The sequence below is a fragment of the Spermophilus citellus genome (genome assembly GCF_964194105.1).
Source record: "Spermophilus citellus genome assembly, chromosome: 7".
Taxonomy (NCBI): domain Eukaryota; kingdom Metazoa; phylum Chordata; class Mammalia; order Rodentia; family Sciuridae; genus Spermophilus; species Spermophilus citellus.
Genome location: NC_138188.1, coordinates 90,178,387 through 90,197,270, shown reverse-complemented (window position 1 = coordinate 90,197,270; position 18,884 = coordinate 90,178,387). Strand labels below are relative to the sequence as shown.

The window sequence follows — 18,884 nt, the reverse complement described above, 5'->3', positions numbered from 1 at the left end:
TAAATATGGTTTTAGCTTTAGTTGTTTTCCAGAGCTGTTGTTGATACCTGTTCATTTGCCTAAAGGTTCCCGTTGCTCCATATCTTTCTCAACACTTTACAGTGTCATCCATCTTTTTCAAACAAGTCATTTTATTTTAGTAGAGTGACAATGCATTGCATCAGGGAAATAACTTATGAAGTGGAACACATCTTTGTATGCTTATTGAACATTTTGATTTCCTTTGATTGCATATGTGTGAAAATTATTCATTTTGTTTCTACTTATTTGTTTTTAGAAGTTTTTATACATTATAGATATGAATCTTTTATTGATTATAGGTATGTTAATAGTTTATTTTAATATGTGACTTTGTTTTTCATTTTGCTTATGATAACCTCATTAATAGAGGTTTTAAATTTATGTTTTCCTTTATGCTTTGAGCATTTGGGATCCTGTTTAAATTTTTTTTTCCTGCTCCAAAGTAATGCAGATTTTTTTTATGTTTCATCTAAAAAACTTTATTGCTTTGCCTTTTGCATTTAGGTGTGAGATGTGTTGAAAATTAATTTTTCTTTAATATGGTGGGAAGTAGTGGTCAAGAATTAATTTCTTTGAAGGGTTTATCCATTTGACCCAGCAAAATTTTTTGAAAACAACGTTTTTTCATCATTGCTGCTCATATGTAATTGACATTGGCATATTGTTTCTAGTTATTGGTGCATTTGGTTCTAAAATTTCAGTTTTGTTTCATCTGTCTTTCTATCCAGGTGTCAGTGCCACAATATTCATTAATTTAGAGTTTGGGTTGGTAAGCTTGTTGGTATTATTATTACTGAAGCTTGTCTTTTTAAATCTTGGCTCTTGGCATTAACTATAAAGTTTAGAATCAGTATATTCTTACTCTAACAGTACATCCTGGGATTTTTGATTGAAGTTATATTAAATCCATAAATCATCTTGAGCAGCATTGACATATTTATAATACTGAGCCTGCCTATCTACTAAAGCATACTATCTTTTTATTTATGTCTTTTATATTTCTGTGCATGTATGTGTGCATGTGTGAGTTTGTGTTTTAGCTTTGGTCTTCTTCTGTTAGCTTTATTCCCATTTAATATGACATTGTAAAAACCAAAGTTTTTAAAAATTTATTTTCTAGTTACATATTGGAGTTACATAGAAGCAGATTTTTTTTTTTAAATTTTGGTCTTATATGCAGCAATTATTTTGTGATTTCTTGTAGTTTATAATTTTTAAAAATTTTTCACATATAAAACTATATAAAATTACATATAAAACTATATGTAAAAAATATTTCAGTAATTCTTTCTATGGCTACATAATATACATTTTAAAATTTTAATATACTTTGCATAGTTTTTTGATTCATTAGAGCATGTAGAAAAACAAAATGTTAAAAACCATGAACAAATCAGAAAGATAAAATGTTAAAGAAGTCACTTGCACTCTTTACATTGTCCACTGGCATTCTTTTAACTTTTGAAGATCTCTTTAGACATAGAAATAGCTTTGAATATTAAGTCATATAGGACATATAGGAATAATTTTGAAAATTCTATTTCATTTAATATGCCATGAACAACTTTTATATGAAAAATATTTTTCAGTACAATTTCAATTGTAAAATATTCTATCACTGTTATATTCTGTTATTGTTCATGAACTTACTTCTTTTTAAGTTTTTGCTGTTATAAATATTCTTTCATGGAAGAGGCTCTTGGGTAAGGTTTTGTACTGCTATATATTTTTTTGGACATGAATATCTGAAGGCAAACCCCTGTAGAAGTAGTCTTTCTGAGTATATTTTTGAAACTTGTTTCCAAACTCGTTGCCTTCTAGAAGTACTGTGTAAATTCTCATTCACAACAAAAGTATACCTAACCCCTCCCTCCTTCCCTCCCCCCCCTCTCTCTTGTTACAAATAAAACCAATAGCTTTTTTATAAATTAGAAGTTTTACAAAACTGTCTTACCTTTTTGTTTGTTATCATTTTCCTAACATTCTTTTATTCTTTTTACTTACATCTTAAAATTGCAGGATTTTCAAACTAGACTATTTGACAGACTTTTCTACACTTTTACCCAGCAGGAGACAGTCCTGGAAGATTGAGTGTGTGTCTACTGTTGACCCACTGACACATTTTCAGTTTTGTTTTCCTGCATCTGATTGATCTTATTTTCTTATTTTCTCTGAAAGGTTACCTACCATGTGTTTTAAGACCTTTAAAGATAATTATTCTTGGTTTTTGGCAGATAGATTAGGAGTAATTTTCTAATAGAATTATAGTAGAGCCTTATATATAAAATTTTTGTCTCTGATGACATTATAACTCACATAATGTCAAATGTTATCAAAGGATTTCCATGTAGTAACTGGAGGTCCCAGCCCCTGTTCACTTATTGGAAATTTAAAGATCCTGAAATCACACTGTTAGAACAAGTGGCTGGCTGCTCATTGATTTGTGTTCTTTTTCTTGCAGACTGACAGTTATTCATCCTTTTCAGTGTATCTTTAAACTCATTCAGCTTGAAGTTAATGTGGTTTGTAATTGTAAGTGGCAAGAACAGATTAAAGTTGTCTGAATTGGTGAGAGTTAATTGGCCTGTTAACTTTTTTCAATTCTTTTTCTTTCTCTTCCCCTTTCTTTCTCTTCCTAGGACTTTGCCACTACTTTAGTTTCTACATGTTTTTAAAACAATTTACTGTTAACTTTTTCTCTCACTAGCTTCATCTCCCAGGATGAGGTAGTAGGAAACACCACAGGCTTGTCGCTGCGATTGTGTTTAAAAGGGCAAAAAAATTATTCTCTCTCAGCCCCACCCACCCTGTAGAACTCTGGAAAAAATGTTGTAGCCACCTCAAATCCTATTTCCGAAGTATAGGTCTTGCATGCAGTAGCTGTAGAACAATCTATTGTTTGTTTGTTTTTAAAGACCTCTTTGTATTCTATTTTTATTCTTTAAAAGGCCTCCCACTTTAATCCCCTCACCTCCTACATAGGGCTGTTTTACTGGGCTGATCAAAGGAGGAGAATCTCTTGAACAAACCTTTTTGTCTGATAAATTAGCTACATAATGCCTAGCTTCTTAATCCTTGTTAGCATCCTTAATTAAGGTTCCATTGAAATAATGCCTGTTTGGGCCTTAGGTTTATCACAAAGGAACTGTAATAAAGTTTCATTTACCCAAGTAGCTTTCCTTTTTGTTAATTGTTCTAAGGTGGTATGGTGACAGAAATTATGTAAGTTTGTACATTTTATATAATATGCTTTGGTGTTCCCCTGGTATTATGATTTACTTATGTCTAAAATATTAGATGATAATAATTTTTATGAGGCACATTAAAGATGTCTGTTCAATCATTTTTTTAACTTTTATATTTTATACATAAAACGAATACCAAGGGTTTTAATTTTTCCAGTATATTTATTTTTTATACTTTATACACAAAACAGAATAATTATTTTCCATACAAAAGAGATAGTTATCTTTGCTCTGCTGAAGCCAAGTAGTTCTTTGATCAACTCTTTTCCCTCTATGGTTATATCCTTTGTGTGTGTTGAGTATTGGAAACTTTAATTTGGAAAAGAAAAACGTGCCTCTTAGGCAGTACTTTCATGGTCACTGTAATGAAGCTGGACATAATTGCATATTTACACTTCACTATAAACCAGTGGCTTTCTAGTATTATTAAAAGTTTTATTTGTTCTTTTAAAACAGCAGCATTTTGTTAACCTTAATCAGAGTCTGACGTGTGTTTCTTCTAAATGGCGTCTGATGTGGTGTCTCTCTTCAGTTCTCTGTGGTTTCCTGTTTTTTTTTTTTTCATACATATAGAAGAGCCTTTTGAGGTATTAAGACTCATATTTTTTCTTTTATATAATAGTACATCAAACCTAAACTTTCTTACAAATACAGCATAGTATTATAAGCCTGTCTCATCTTTTATTTATGCTACTTCCTACAGACTCCTGGAATTTCTCCAGCCCTTAGTGTATCCATATTCCAGCACTTCTTATATATTCTCCCTCTCCATTTTTTAGGACTACAAATCTTATTTCTACTCCTAAAGTGTATACTTTTTAAGAATAGAGATGGTATCTTGTATTTCTACAGTAGTAGATACAGCAGATAGGTGTCCCTCAAAGTGTTGTACCCCAATCCAGCAGTGTGAACATTACCTGGGAACTTGTTAGAACTGTAAATCTCCAAGCCCTACCAAGGCGGGAAGAATATTTGGATGGGAGATCAGCAAACTTTGTTTACAAGCCCTTCATATAATTTGAATGTGCACTGAAGTTCCACAAACACTGCTATAGATAGTTATTCATTAGTATGAAAATCGTAATTTAGTGGTGTACTTCTTTGGGAGGTTTGGTCTATGGTGGGGCCAGGCAGGATTAACACTTCTGCTTAGGGCTTTTATTTCTCAGGAGACAATGGTAAGGAAAAACCTGTAGTTTGATTGTTGGCTACATTTTAAGAGGGTGCACTTAGGTCTTATACAATCATATTTTGTAAACTACAGTTTAAATGTTTTAAAATATAATTGTTTCTTCATTTCATATATTCAGGAATAGGCATTTGCCATTCTAAAGAAGTAAGCTTACTAAGGAGAGCATAACAGGCTTTACTGATTTTCATTGGAGGGATGAGGGTAGGGAGTGTTGGAAAATGTTCATATGAGGGTATGTTGGGAGGGAGACCTTTGTCTACTACTATCCTGTGCTTTCCTTAATTATTGAAACACATACTATGTTACATATTAAAATTTTTTGATTAATGAAAATGAATTAATAAGTAGATGTATATTTCCAAGAGATAGCCATTATAATTACTATTTTTAAAAGGTAGGTTTATCATTGCATTCATATGGAAAAATAAATAACATGAGATTTTTGTCTCTGCAGAGAACATCAGGGAAGGATTAGATATGTCTTGATAATTTTCCAATTTAATCTTTTGAGATGGTGAATACACATTATTCTTGTGTAATGAATAAAAGATTTCTACTATTATGCATACCCATAATCTTATAAATATTTTTTAAAAAACAGAAAGGGAGAATTTAATATTGATTCAGAGTTAAATAACCTTGTATAAATAAATCAAGAAATCATGATACATAGAACTTTGACCCAAATACATGCTTTGGTGTGTTTGTCGAGATATCTTGATAGCTAAAGGCTAGTTGAGAGGAAAAATTAATTTTTTGTCATATTCTTAGAAAATAAAAATAATCAATTTAGGAAAACCGATTACATGTGACCTGAATTATGACAGTATTCTCAACTATTTATTTTATTACAAATATATTCTTTTTATTTATCTGTGCTGTTTCAATGGAAGGTATATCTTTAATGACCCTTTAATCAATTACATGTTTTGTTTTTTCCTTTTACAGAACCATTGTACCATGGAAAGTATTCAGACAGTGCCTTCATGAGGTTCATCAAATTAGCTCTGGCCTGGAAGCAATGGCTTTAAAATCAACAATTGATTTAACTTGCAATGATTACATTTCAGTTTTTGAATTTGATATTTTTACCAGGCTATTTCAGGTAAGCTGTAGACCTGCTTAATCTATCGGTCCTTTCGTTTCTTCCCTTCTCCCTCCTACGTGTATACATGTATGTGTGTGTTTTTGTACCTGTCTTTGTCTCTCTTACACGTATACCCAAATTTATGGAAAAGTCTTATTTTTAGCTGTCTATAATTTTATTCACATAAGTGTTTGATCATTTCTGTAAGTTTAGATGAGGAATTTTGGAGTAAATATGGAGTTTCAGGTCCAGTAAGCCCTGTCAGTTTTGAAAAGACTCATGTAAAGGAGCTTTGTTTGAAACTCCCTATATAGTTTCTCACTTTATTTTGTTCACCTTTCAGCCCAGTTCTGATAGAATGCACCACTGCCGATGGCCATTTGCTAGAGTTGTATCTCAACTAACTTTCTTTCTCTCTCTCTCTCTCTGTCTCTCTCTCTCTCTCTCATTGGTTTGTTTTAGTTGTACATGCCAATAGAGTCTATTTTGATATAATTATAAATGCATGGAATATATCTTTTTCTAATCCAATCTCCATTTCCTCCCTTTCTTCTCCCCTCCCCTCAACCTCTCCTTTCTTCCCTCTACTCTAACTAGTTTCTCTGCCATTTACCCATATTTATCTTTTTTCTTCCATTTTTTTTGTAATAGTTACTTTTGTAAAAAAAAAAAAGTTAATTTCTTGTGGATGTACACATGTACACTCAGGTGTATCCATGTATGTATATAGGAATGTTATGTCAGATTAATTACACTGTCTTTCCTTACCTATCTCTCCTCCCTTCACTTCATTCCTCTTTGTCTACTACATCAATCTTTCTTCTTACCATCACCACCCCAGATTTATTTGGGGTTAGCTTCTACATATCAGAGTAAACATATGACCTTTGGCTTTTGGACTGACTTATTTCACTTAGTATGATGGTTTCAAGATCCATCCATTTATAAGCAAATGTTAAAAAGTAATTCATCTTTATGGCTAAGTAATACTCCATTGTATATATATATATATATATATATATATATATATACACCACATTTTCTTTATCCATTCATCTGTTAAATGGTACCTAGGTTGCTGTATAGCTTAGTTATTGTGAATTGTGCTGCTATAAAAATTGATGTGGCTGTGTCAGTACCTGATTTTAAATCCGTTGGATATATACCAAGGTTCAGGATAACTGGGTCAAATGGTGGTTCTATTCCTAGTTGGTTTTTGTTTGTTTGTTTTTGAGTACCAAGGATTGAACTTGGGGGCACTTGACCACTGAGCTACATCTCTGGCCCTATTTTGTATTTTATTTAGAGACAAGGTCTCACTGAGTTGCTTAGTGCCTCACTTTTTTCTGAGGCTTGCTTGAATTCTCTATCCTCCTGTTTCAGCCTCCTGAGCTGCTGGGATTATAGGTGTGGGCCATCATGCGCAGCCCATTCCTAATTTTTTGAAGAATCTTCATATTCCTTTCTAAAGGTTGCAGTCCCACCAGCAATGTATGGGTGCATCTTTCCCCCCACATCCCCTCTGACATTTATTGTTACTTATGTTCTTGATAATTGCCATTCTGTTGGAGTGAGATGAAATCTCAGTTTGGTTTTAATTTGCATTTCTCTTTGCCTGTGGCATTCATTAGGTCAGAAGGTGAAGAGTAAAGTTAGAAATAGTAAACTGTTGTATAAAGAAAGATAGTGTGATTTTATATTGTTTTAAAAAATGTTTCATTCATTGAACCTTATGAAATGAACATTTTTCCATGTCAACATATATACTTCATTGATAGGATTTTTCAGTTCCTGTATACTATTCCATAGAAACTGTTATGTAACAAAGCTCTCCTGTTGAAAATTCAGATATTTACCCCTGTGATTTCCCTAGGATTAACAGCTTTAAGATAGACATTTTTATTCTATTCATTGTTTTACTCAATCCTCTATAATTGTTTACACCTTCTGTGTGTAAAGAAGTGAATAATATGGGCAGTAGTATCATGTGGAAGCTACCTTTTGTTCTTTGCATAACTTCATGTAATTATTTTTAACATTAAGACTCAAAATTTGTCTTTTTTGAGTTTGGCTTTGCCACTAAATGTATATTATTTATGGGATTCAATTCAGGTAGTCATAAGATGAGAATCCTGTTTAAAATTTTTGTTATCCTAGTAATATAAATTATATTGTGAGATAAATCAATTAGAAGCCAGAGTTATATTCTGATACAATTTTTCATTAATTTAACCTAAACCATGATGTCCTGTTATTGAAACATGCTTTCAACACATGTTAGAACATAGAATTAGTTTCATTTTTTTTTTCACACTGTATGAATTTTTCCTCTGATTTACAACTGCTTGGACCGAGCTGGCAAAGACTCGGTGACAGATTGATGCAAGGAAGCAACATTGCACAGGATTAACTTTTAATTTATTAAATAACTCATTAATATAAGACAAATGAACTCCTGTCAGTATATGTAGAGTGAATTTTACTTTATTAATTTTTTAAAATCAGAATTCTGCCTTGCATTTAGAATAAAAAGTTAGATACTAAAAAGAGTGTGTTTTGTTTATTTTAAATGTATAGTTGTTTGATGATTATTCCCTTGTTATGGATAGGGTGGCAGCTTATCATTTTATAATAGAAGCTCTCCTTTCTTTAGAAAGGAGATAATTTTACAGAATAAATACATTAAATACTTTTATTTAATATAATACAAGACTGTGCATATAATAGGAGCTTTGCTTGAAGGAAGAAAACAAAAGTCATATTCACACATTAAACCTAATTGCTCAGTTTAAGAAGTATCTATTTTTTGTGAGAAGCTTGGGTAACTTTTTAGTGTGAGTATTAAATGCTAAAATGCCTTGGAGTTATATATTAAAGGCATGAGAGCAACTTAATTTTGGTTAAATGCTTACCCAAACTACTGCTTAATATGAGTACTTATTTTCTGATAAGCTGTTTCACGTTAAAACAGCTTGAGCAACCTTGATACCCTAAGGTTTGTGTATCTTGTTTATGTTTACTGAGCTGGAAAAAGAAAGGGGTCCTTTTAAGTACAACTACTGTGAAAAGTTTGAGCTAATAAAACCAAAAAACTGAGCCACGAAATGCTTCATCTCTTTAAAAAAAAAAAAAAAAGCATAATTACAGAAGTAGCTGAAAAACTTTCATTTGTTCTATTTACTGATAACTTCTGGCATTTTTCATTTATTCAGATGCTTTGACTAGAAACATACAAGTGCCGTAAAACATGATAAAATTTGTTCTACAAGATTTAACTTTTCCTGATCTTCTATTTTTACATTATTTTAAACGTTGAGGGTTAATTTTCTTAAATTTATTATATTAATTTAGCTTTTATGTTTGCATAGTCTATATAAACATGTTTTATTAATACGGTAACTGTGAACATTTTACTGTAGAGTGATACTGGTGGTTAGTGAACTCTTCCAGCTCTAAATGATTGGGGGTGGCGTACTTATCAAATAGAACCTGAAAGGCAGTAAGGTACACTCAGGATCTGGGGTTTGAAGGAAGGAATTCAGTGTAAAGGTTTGAAGGAAGGGGCCAGCAGAAGTCGAGATGAAGATGAGGATTACATAGTGAATGAAAGAAGTAAGAGATCTTTCTTTCTTTTGCCTCTCATCATTCCTTACCAGGTATACCTTGAATGAATGCTGTGGGGTCCTTAGAAGTTTCTCACTGTGATTGTGTAGTCATCTTTCTCATTTGGTCTTCTCTCGTCTGCCTTTAACCTTCTCTTTCTCCTCTCCAGGTAATTGAGGGATACTGGGCTAGGCAGGTGCTACAGTCCTAGAGTGGAATGTGAGGATTTGCTTCTCTCTTTCCTTTCTCTGGGTCTGCACTTCACTTCCCTTTCTCCTAGTATTAGAGAGGACTTGATCATTGAGAAATGGGCACTAAATTTGTAGAGTTTCAGGATAAGAAAGGGATATTTGGGGGAATATCCTAGACACTTTAGAATGGGGAAAAAATAAGAGAGGGAGCAAGTCATTAGTTGTAGTGAAGAATGACAGGGTATCTCTGGGTACATTAGCTGAGGACCCTCTATCAGCTTAAGTAATAAGTCAGTAATTGGTTCTTGAAATAGCATCATTTAGGAAAATGCAGGGACTAGTGTCTTTAATTCACTGCATTAATTTCTATAGTTGTTTTAAAAAATTCATGTAGCTTTGTGTTCATGTGTGTGAAAAAGACTTCCATTAATGGAGAATATGAATTACAGGATTCTTATTCAAAGCACTTTGTTTGCCTTCTTTAAGCCATTAGTTTGAAAGATACTTTAATATGCACACACACAAGTACCACGTGCTTCTGATTCTTCTGAGTGGGTTGTATTCACAAGAAAAACAGCACAGACTCATTTTATTACATAAATATTTTTGTAATTAGAAGCTGACCCTCTGGATTATGTACTAAGAACTTGTTGTTAAATACTGTAGCAATTGGCCATAAACTCCAATTTTTTATTTTTCACTTGAATTTTGAGCTATGTACTGTTTCTCTATAAAGTTGAGCATTTTTTAAAACAATTCTTTCATTGTCATATATGGACTTTAATGAGTGTGACTCCAGTATTTATTTGATATTCTTTCTACCATTGTTCTTTGTAAGTGGGGGAGCAAAACAAAAATACCTAGAATAATAGTTATTTCTCAGTTGTTTTTCTTTTGACATGTGCTGATATTTTTCCAAGTATTGTTTTATGCATTTTCAGTCATGCCTTAAGAAGGAAATTAAAAACATGCTTTTTATTTTTAAGTGCAGAGACACAACCTTTCATGTTAGTATTCTCCAGAGCTCCCTTTTAACCCAATTAGTTGTTTTAGTGAGATGGGGAAATACCCCAAAGATATTTCTTGTTATGTCAAAAAAAGGCTAAAATACTTTTTATTACTAAATCATTCTTTCCCTTGTTATTCTCATCTCAAGAGACATAATCCTTGAAGAATTCTGCCTTGTAAATTGGAAATTTGGTTTATAATAATGAAGAACAAGTCTCAAACAAAAGCAGGAACTCCTACCAATGATCTTGTCTAGGATAACTGTTTCAACAGCATAAATTTGGCAACATAAATACCTTTTTTTTTCTTTTATGTAGAAGATTTATGAATCTGGAACATCAAATATAGTGTGCTGCCAATTTCTTGGAATAAATGTGGCTTCAGCCTCAAAAATATTGCACAGATGATTCATCTACACCCTCAAGCAAAGTTGTCTATCACAGGCTGTCTTTTTTCTCTTGATTGGTAACTAGAGGGACAGCTAATCAGATTAGAGAGAGATTGATGCATTGATAGAAACCAAATATTTATGTGAAAAGTTTTTATATAACTCACTTTTAAACTATAAACCTTTGCTAACTTTATAGCTGTGAAAGGTAAACCAAAAGTGAGAACAGTATCTTGTTACCATGGAAAGAACACTAGTACCAGTCACTATTTAGGGAATCTGTTTAAAAACAATCATCCCTGCCTGATTAGTATGTATCTGATACTGTTAATGGCTTTGGTATCTGTGAATAACTGAGATAGGCATGTTCCTTATCCTTAGCCGGCTTGTGGTAAATGTGTAAGCTTTTCCAAAACACTTAAATTCTATCATATGATTTCTAAGTATAAAATGAGGCATCTGAGTGCATAGTAGTAGCCAGAACAGACAGACTGGCAGATTAGGAATATGACAAGATGTAACAGTTGTTTTAAAAAATTATTTTAGACATGACAATAGAGTGTGTTTTGACATATTATACATACATGGAATATAATTCTTGTGTTGTACGTGATGTGGAGTTTTATTAGTTGTGTATGTATTGTTGTCTGATTCATTTGATTGTTTTTCCTATTACCATCCCATCGTCCCTCCCTTCATTTCCCTTTGTCTATACTTGTGAACTTCTGTTCTTCCCTTGTCCCCCTCAAGATGTAACAGTTTTAAAGAGACATTATTTTTTAGAAAGAAATTTATTGTCTTCATCACCAACATCAATGGTTATAAGTTATGATATTTCCTGCAAAGTTAAATAGGCTTTACATAGATTAGTTTATTTTTATCAAAAGTTTTCATATTGTTTCCGGGTATTTTTGAACACATTCAATTAGGTTATATGAGAGTACATATATAAGTATATATAAATACATATAGATAGACACACATGCCTTGACGCTCACTGAGAGTAACATTTGGAAAGAGGAAGCACATGGATATCTGGGGGAAGGAAGTTTAAGTAAAAGAATCAGCAAAAACAAAGACTCTGAGATGACTAAGGGGTTTGTGTTCAGGACAAGAACTGAAAGGTCAGAACAACTGGAGAAATAGCAGAAAGAATAATAACAGTTGGAGACAGAAAGACATTTGGGTATCAAACCCTATTAGGTCAGTCCATTAAGTCTTTATGGGCAATTCACAAGGACTGTGATTCTTTTTTAAGAAGGTTTTGAACTAAAGAGTATGAGGTTTGTGCTTCCAAATGATCAGAATGCTGTACTAAAAATAGACTAGAGATTACATGGATTTCCTTTTTGCTCTCTGTATTCTGGTCTTAGGAAATTTCTTTTCCTTCTAATCCCATTTCTTTTCTGCAAACAAGAACAAAGTATTCCATGTTTGCTAATAGCTAGGAAAGGCTAACACATAAGCTCATATTAACTTCAGAAATATCTGGGGGAATTGCATTAAGTATATGAAGAAATGGGTTGGTATGTAATCAGTAGTTGATATTCTCTAGGTAATCTCCTTCAATTTATTTGTATTTTTAGCCTTGGGGCTCTATTTTACGGAATTGGAATTTCTTAGCTGTAACACATCCAGGTTATATGGCATTTCTCACATATGATGAAGTTAAAGCACGGCTACAGAAGTACAGTGCCAAACCTGGAAGGTAAGACCTTTTACCAATAATATGTAATGAGTTTAAAGAAAAATTCTCTATGATTTATTTCTAAGTAAGGGATGGGGTGGAAGAGCCAACAAAACAAAATGTACTTCTTAATTGAGTCTTTTAAATTGATAGATTGTGTTTGTTCTGAAGCTTCATGTTCATAAAGTGATAGGGAATGGGCTTCTATGTAATTTGATGAAGATTCATTAGTCTTCCCGGTTTGGCTTTTCAGTTTGGAATAAGATATTAACGTATTGATTGTTTTGTGATTCTTTTCTTTGTGTACAAAAATTACATGTATAAATTTGAATACTTGAATATTGTGTTGAAGTTAAAATAAATAGAGCAGATTTATGTTTATTATTTTTTTTCTTCTTTTTTTTCACTTTTTTTTTTATTGGTTGTTCACAATATTACAAAGCTCTTGACATATCATATTTCATACATTAGAATCAAGTGGGTTATGAACTCCCATTTTTACCCCAAATACAGATTGCAGAATCACATCGGTTACACATCCACATTTTTACATACTTATTTTAGTAGTAGATGGGCACGATATCTTTATTTATTTATTTTTATGTGGTCCTGAGGATCAAACCCAGTGCCTCACATGTGTGAGGCAGGCACTTTACCACTAAGCTACAGCCCCAGTCCCTTATGTTCATTATTTTAAAGGTGTTTTGAAGACATTTAATTAGGTTCTGTGATAAGTCCATAAAAGTATGTATGTAATCAGTAGTTATACATGTAAGTATACACACAGGTTCAGGGTAAATACATATAAGTACATAAGCACATAGTTATAATTAAATCAACTTCATGTCCTGAAAAGCTTTTTCTTTAATAGCCCATGCTGTTTTTATAGCCTAAGCATTTATAATTTATTTTTCAAATGATGACATTGAGTGAGACACACAATGATTGCATGTTTGGTCAAACTTTCTGGCTTTGACCACAAAAGCACACATTATTTAGTAACAAGTCCAGAAAATCTGTTTTCTCCCAGGCTGAGTACTTTTTTCCCTGTCCCATCTAAAAATGAGTTAGGCAAATAGTAGGTACTGAGGCATCTGTGCTGCACCAAGCAGTGTGCTGGGTACAGCAGTATGACATTGGAGACCTGTCTTCGGGACTGTCACAGAATAGTGGGAGATATCATTCTAAAGTCCATTAATATACTGATTTTCAAATAGAGATTGTTTATTTTAAAAATGAGTTTGGTTGTTTTATTTTTTTAAGTCTACCTCTTCATTCTAGGATCATTTTTATTTAATTTGTAGTGCATAGGGTGTTTGTCTTGTAACAAAATCTTCTTATGTATAAGCCAGTTTTAATTGCTATCATTATCATGTCATAATGAAAATTTCCATTTTATAAAAATTGCTATGCCATAGGAAAAACAGCTGGTGGTACAGAAAACATTGACTTCCATTAATGTCTTCTGATTAGATAGAAGAGAATTGATTATTGTGACTCTGAGAACAGGTCAGATACTTTGTATGTTAACTAGGACTTAGATTTAGTTTTATTCAAACTTCTCTCATGACCATATTTTTGTATACCTAGAGATGAAATGGGTAATCTCTCGCAATTGTCATAAGTAAAGTGTGATGCGAATATTTAAAATGTGTTTAGGGAAACTCTTCATGAACATATCAAATACCTTTGGTAAATATTTGCTTTGCAGGATATGTTTAACTGGTCTTTCTCCTTTGTTTTGTACTAAGGAAAATAGTTGGGTCTATTCCAAGGACATTTGTGTTCCAACTAACAAACTATTAGTTACCTGATGAAATATGTTTGAGGACTGGGGGTATAGCTCAGTGGTAGAGCACTTGTGTAGCATGCACAAGATCCTAGGTTCAGTCTCTAGCAGCAGGAAGAAAAAAAATATGTTTGAGAATCACAGGATACATCCCTTGGATAACATTTAGTGTTAAAGAATGACATGAACTACCCTGCAAACACGAAACTATTTCATCTGATTGTTATTCATGCCATTGTTGGAGAGTAATGTTCTAGAAATACAGCAAAAGTTCACTTCATGAAGCTGGAAAGAAGTAGCTACCAACAAAAAAGATCAGCAGCAAGTGATATTAAGAGTTGTGCAAGTGAAACTGTAGAGCAAAAAAGTTCAGAGAGGAAGAAATTATTCCAAAAGCCATATTGTTGCTCTCACCAGTTTTTACTAATGCTATAGTCTGCCCACATGAATTGCTTGAAATTCTGTATAATCAGTTTTAGAAACACCATCCTAGCACAGTGTTTAGGAAACAGAAAGTGATGTGAGTAAAATCCTGAGAAGTTTCACAGATGTGCTTCTCTATATTTACTAGATTCTTAGCATATTAATAAATATAAAATGTTTTAAAATATAACCATGGAGATTTGTAATTATTTTCTTCATTGTAGTTTTCTACTCTACAAATTCTGGAAAAATCTGTGGTCTGTACAAATCTATAAGATTGTCGCTACCTCTGAGTAATTAAAAGGGCTGTGTCATATACATTCTTGATGTAACAAGTTCTTAGTTATCTCCCAAATTATATTTTATAGTGACTTTTTATGATTTTATGGTTATTCTCATAACATCACAACCATTATTCTGGGCAGAATTATTTTATCTGATTCTGATTGAGGATGGCAATAGTTGATAGGTTACTATCTTGTGTTCAGGCTCTCTAGGGAAATATTTTTTAGACTGCTTTGAAAAAGGTCCTTTCTGATAGTTTTATCACATGTGACGTTCCTAATGTTAAAAAAATCACAATTTATTTATTTCTTTAAAAACTCAATTTCCTTGATAGAGAAATCACATTTTACCATTAAACATACAACTTAATTAAAGCCCATGACTGAATCACCATTACAAATGCTAAATTACATTTGTAAAAATTTTTTATACAGTACATGATTCATTGATTAGGAAATTAAGGTCTTATTTCTCTTATTTCTTACATTTATATAGTAATTCAAATGTAGCTAACAGATATGGAAATCATGGTGGCAAGGTTGAGTATAATGCACATAAATAGAAATTATCCAAACTGAAATAAATAGACAGCTAAGTGAATAAATAAATGATGAATAAATGAATGTAGAGTCAAACTAATGTCTGCTTTCATTTGGAGATTAATTTTAAGGAATTTGTCATTCATTTGATTTATGGTTTTGAGGTGTTTTGACTTTCTATTGAAAGATATTTAACTTGGTGGAGTTAAATGGAAAATTTGAGCTTATCCAGATTGCTTTTTCATTAATGTAGTTCTATGCTTTTGAGATTCATTTAAAGATGAATCACTGAAGTGTTTGAAAGAAAATGTATTATTTTAAATCAAGTTATTTTTCAATGAAAATGTATAATTTTGATGTTTAAATTACAAAGTAATATGTTGAATTCAACAGTAGAAACTAGTTCAGTTTCTGAGTTGAACAAATTAAATTTACTTATTTTATTGTTACTTTCCAAAATTAATTCATGTCACAGCCATTTTATACCAGCAGCATTTTCACAAACAGTATCCTTGATGGTGATTGTTATAAATCACTTGGTAGTTTTAGAACTTCATTTTTTCTCATGAAACTCTTGAGATATTTAAATGAAAAGAAATGAGTATCAGTGTCATACACATCAATATACAGAGAAGTATAATGGTGTTAAAACATGTTAGAAGAAAATTTTAGCAGGAATTCTAAATCATTCTGTGTATTCTTTTGCTTAAAAAAAAAAAATTCCTTAGTTGTTGTAACACTTTTTGACCGAACTTGGACATAATTTTCTCTTTGTTTTGTAGCTACATTTTCCGGTTAAGCTGCACTCGACTGGGACAGTGGGCCATTGGCTATGTGACTGGGGATGGCAATATCTTACAGACCATACCTCACAACAAGCCTTTATTTCAAGCCCTGATTGATGGCAGCAGGGAAGGATTGTAAGTATAAGAAATGGGAGTCAGGGTGTTTAAAGTCCATCAGATGTGAAAAGTAGTTACTGCCTAGTGATGAAGGACCAGAGAAGGAGGCTGGCAATCTGTTTGCTTTTTAATCTCAAGACTTAGAAATGGATATTTCTTAGTTCTTTTTGTTTCTCTCTTTAAATAGTCATGTTAAGGCAGCCTAGTTTTTTAGTCTAACCATATGCTGTAGCAAACACATTCTAGTATCAATTTACATGTTTATATATTTCATAGGAAAAAATCAAGACCTAATAGGACTTGTCAAATGGATGAGTGAATATTAAAAGTAAATTCTTGCAAATAATTAACTCCCCTTGTCTCATGTAAAGCTAAAATTCCCAGTCATACTATTTCTTTTGACTGGTGGTGCTGGATTTTCCTTTTCTCCTTCTTAGCCTTTTCTCCTCCACCTCCTTTCCTTTTCTTCTTTGTATGCCTTCCTTTATTCACACTAATAATGAATTCATAGTTCAAAATTATATGTTAATAGCTAAATTCAGTTAATTTCATGCTATTCTCTTCTAAAATATAAAACCAAATTCTTCTCCTTTGTCAACTAATGACTTTTCTCCCTCATAGAACATCTTGACAATCTATTTGGCCCATTATTGAAAATATATCTTGGTTCTTAACAATTTTAGTCCTGTGCTCTCCTCTTTATGCTTGTATCTCAGTGTCACTTCAGCACACTATTTTACCCCTTGCCTTGCTGAGTAACTTGGAAATGTGTGCAGTCCAACTTGCAGCATCAATTGGGATGGACTGTGGTGGAAACCTGGTAGGAGGTAGTCTACCGAGTTAGCAAAGACCAAATGATTTGAGTTTTCCCTTTTCCTAAGTAATTACTAAAAAACACAAACAGACATCAAAAAATACAAATAAAATAGACAAAATAAAAAATAGAACTCAAGGGGTCTATGTGAAGAAAACAAATGTATTTTTTTTAAAAGCTACAAGTTTTCAAGACATTAGTTATGTAGTAATTGCACACAGCAAGTTGTGGGCCCAAATGTCTCTTTCTCTCTTTTTTTTTTTGTTCTAGTTTTCATAAATATGCTATTTATACCTTGCCTCCAGTGCATTAAAGATTCATATATGTAGCCTTTGATTCACTATGATTCTAGGTTGCTTTTTTAGAAAATTCACTTTAAAGTTTTAATTCATAAAGAGAATAGAGTGGGCCAATCTGTACATAGAATAATATTGATATTCTCGTTTGTATTTTTATTATTTTTCATCTATTTTTCAAAGTCAATTAAAAAGTAACAAATTGTAATATTTATTCAGTATAGCAAAGTCCCTAGATTCTTATGCAAGTTAATATTCACACACACACACACACACACACACACACACACACAGTTGGGAATCTTCAGAGGGACTGGCTAATTGAATCCAAACTTCAGAAGTAGACTAGGATAAAATAGATTTTTGTATGTTATTAGAGGTTTTCTGAGGATCAGTAAAACGACAGGATATCATCTGACCCACTATCATCAAGGTCAGCTATTTTTCTTTCTAGTTAATCTACCATAGTGTGATATATTTTGATCAAGAGGTTTATTTTGATGATCAGCCAAGATTTCTTCACTGCCATTGACAGTAGCTCATCAGCAGTTTCCTGGTAGGACAGAAATCTTAGAGTTGCCTCCATGGGGCAGATAGAACTGTTTATTCTTTCCTCTGGCATCCTTGTTTTAATTTTTGCAATTGTTTATTTCTGATTTTTTCCTACAATTTCTGTATTTTTGAAGTGTGATAAAATATTTCACAATAATTCCTTAAATGCACATTTTAGAATGAGAAAATCAGATTGCTTATCAGCTTTTGCTTATTATTTCTCATTTAATATTTGATTAATTTTTAAACTGATCCCCATAATAACACTTGAAATTTGGGTCATATGCAAATGTAATTAGCTCCTTTCCTTAATTAAATAAAAAAATTATCTCACTGATCTGTCACTTACTGTATAAGAATTGTCTGTATATTAAGTTCATTTTTCTTGGTTTTCTAGGGTAATTCTAATACTTAGTTGCCAACATGTTTTATAGATTTTTCATTTAAAGATAAGCATTTTTTGATTATGTCACAGAATAATTTTGTATAGTTTTTAAAATATTTATACCTGTACTATTTTATTCTTAATCTTTAAACCCTCAAATTACTATGCTATTAAACAGGATAAATTATAATATAATAAATTGATGATATCTAGTAATAAAATTACCAGATTTTTTTAGCCAGAAATATTTGCCAACATAATAACCTTGACTTTCGATCAATTTCTGAATAATGAGTAAAAACTTTTGAATTAACACAGAAAGAAGGTATCATTATGGGTAACTTAGTTCAGATTTCCATTCTCTGTGACAATAAAACCTTATGCCTATACAGCATTCTGTGTTTATGGCTTTATTGGAGTCAGTGAAAGATAGATCTGTAAAACAGTTTATGATTTTTAAAAATATGTATATGTGTG

At 32.1% G+C, this 18,884-nt stretch overlaps 1 protein-coding gene across 7 annotated transcripts in view; it reads left to right on the top strand.

The window, feature by feature from the left end:
* Window positions 1-18,884, top strand: part of CBLB (Cbl proto-oncogene B) — a 210,630-nt gene that overhangs the window by 108,336 nt on the left and 83,410 nt on the right. For all 7 annotated transcript variants that reach the window (XM_081301461.1, XM_081301460.1, XM_081301455.1 and 4 more), the window contains exons 5-7: window positions 5,407-5,563; window positions 12,322-12,443; window positions 16,241-16,378. In XM_081301461.1, coding sequence (XP_081157587.1) covers window positions 5,407-5,563; window positions 12,322-12,443; window positions 16,241-16,378 — 417 coding nt within the window. The remainder of the gene's footprint in view (window positions 1-5,406; window positions 5,564-12,321; window positions 12,444-16,240; window positions 16,379-18,884) is intronic.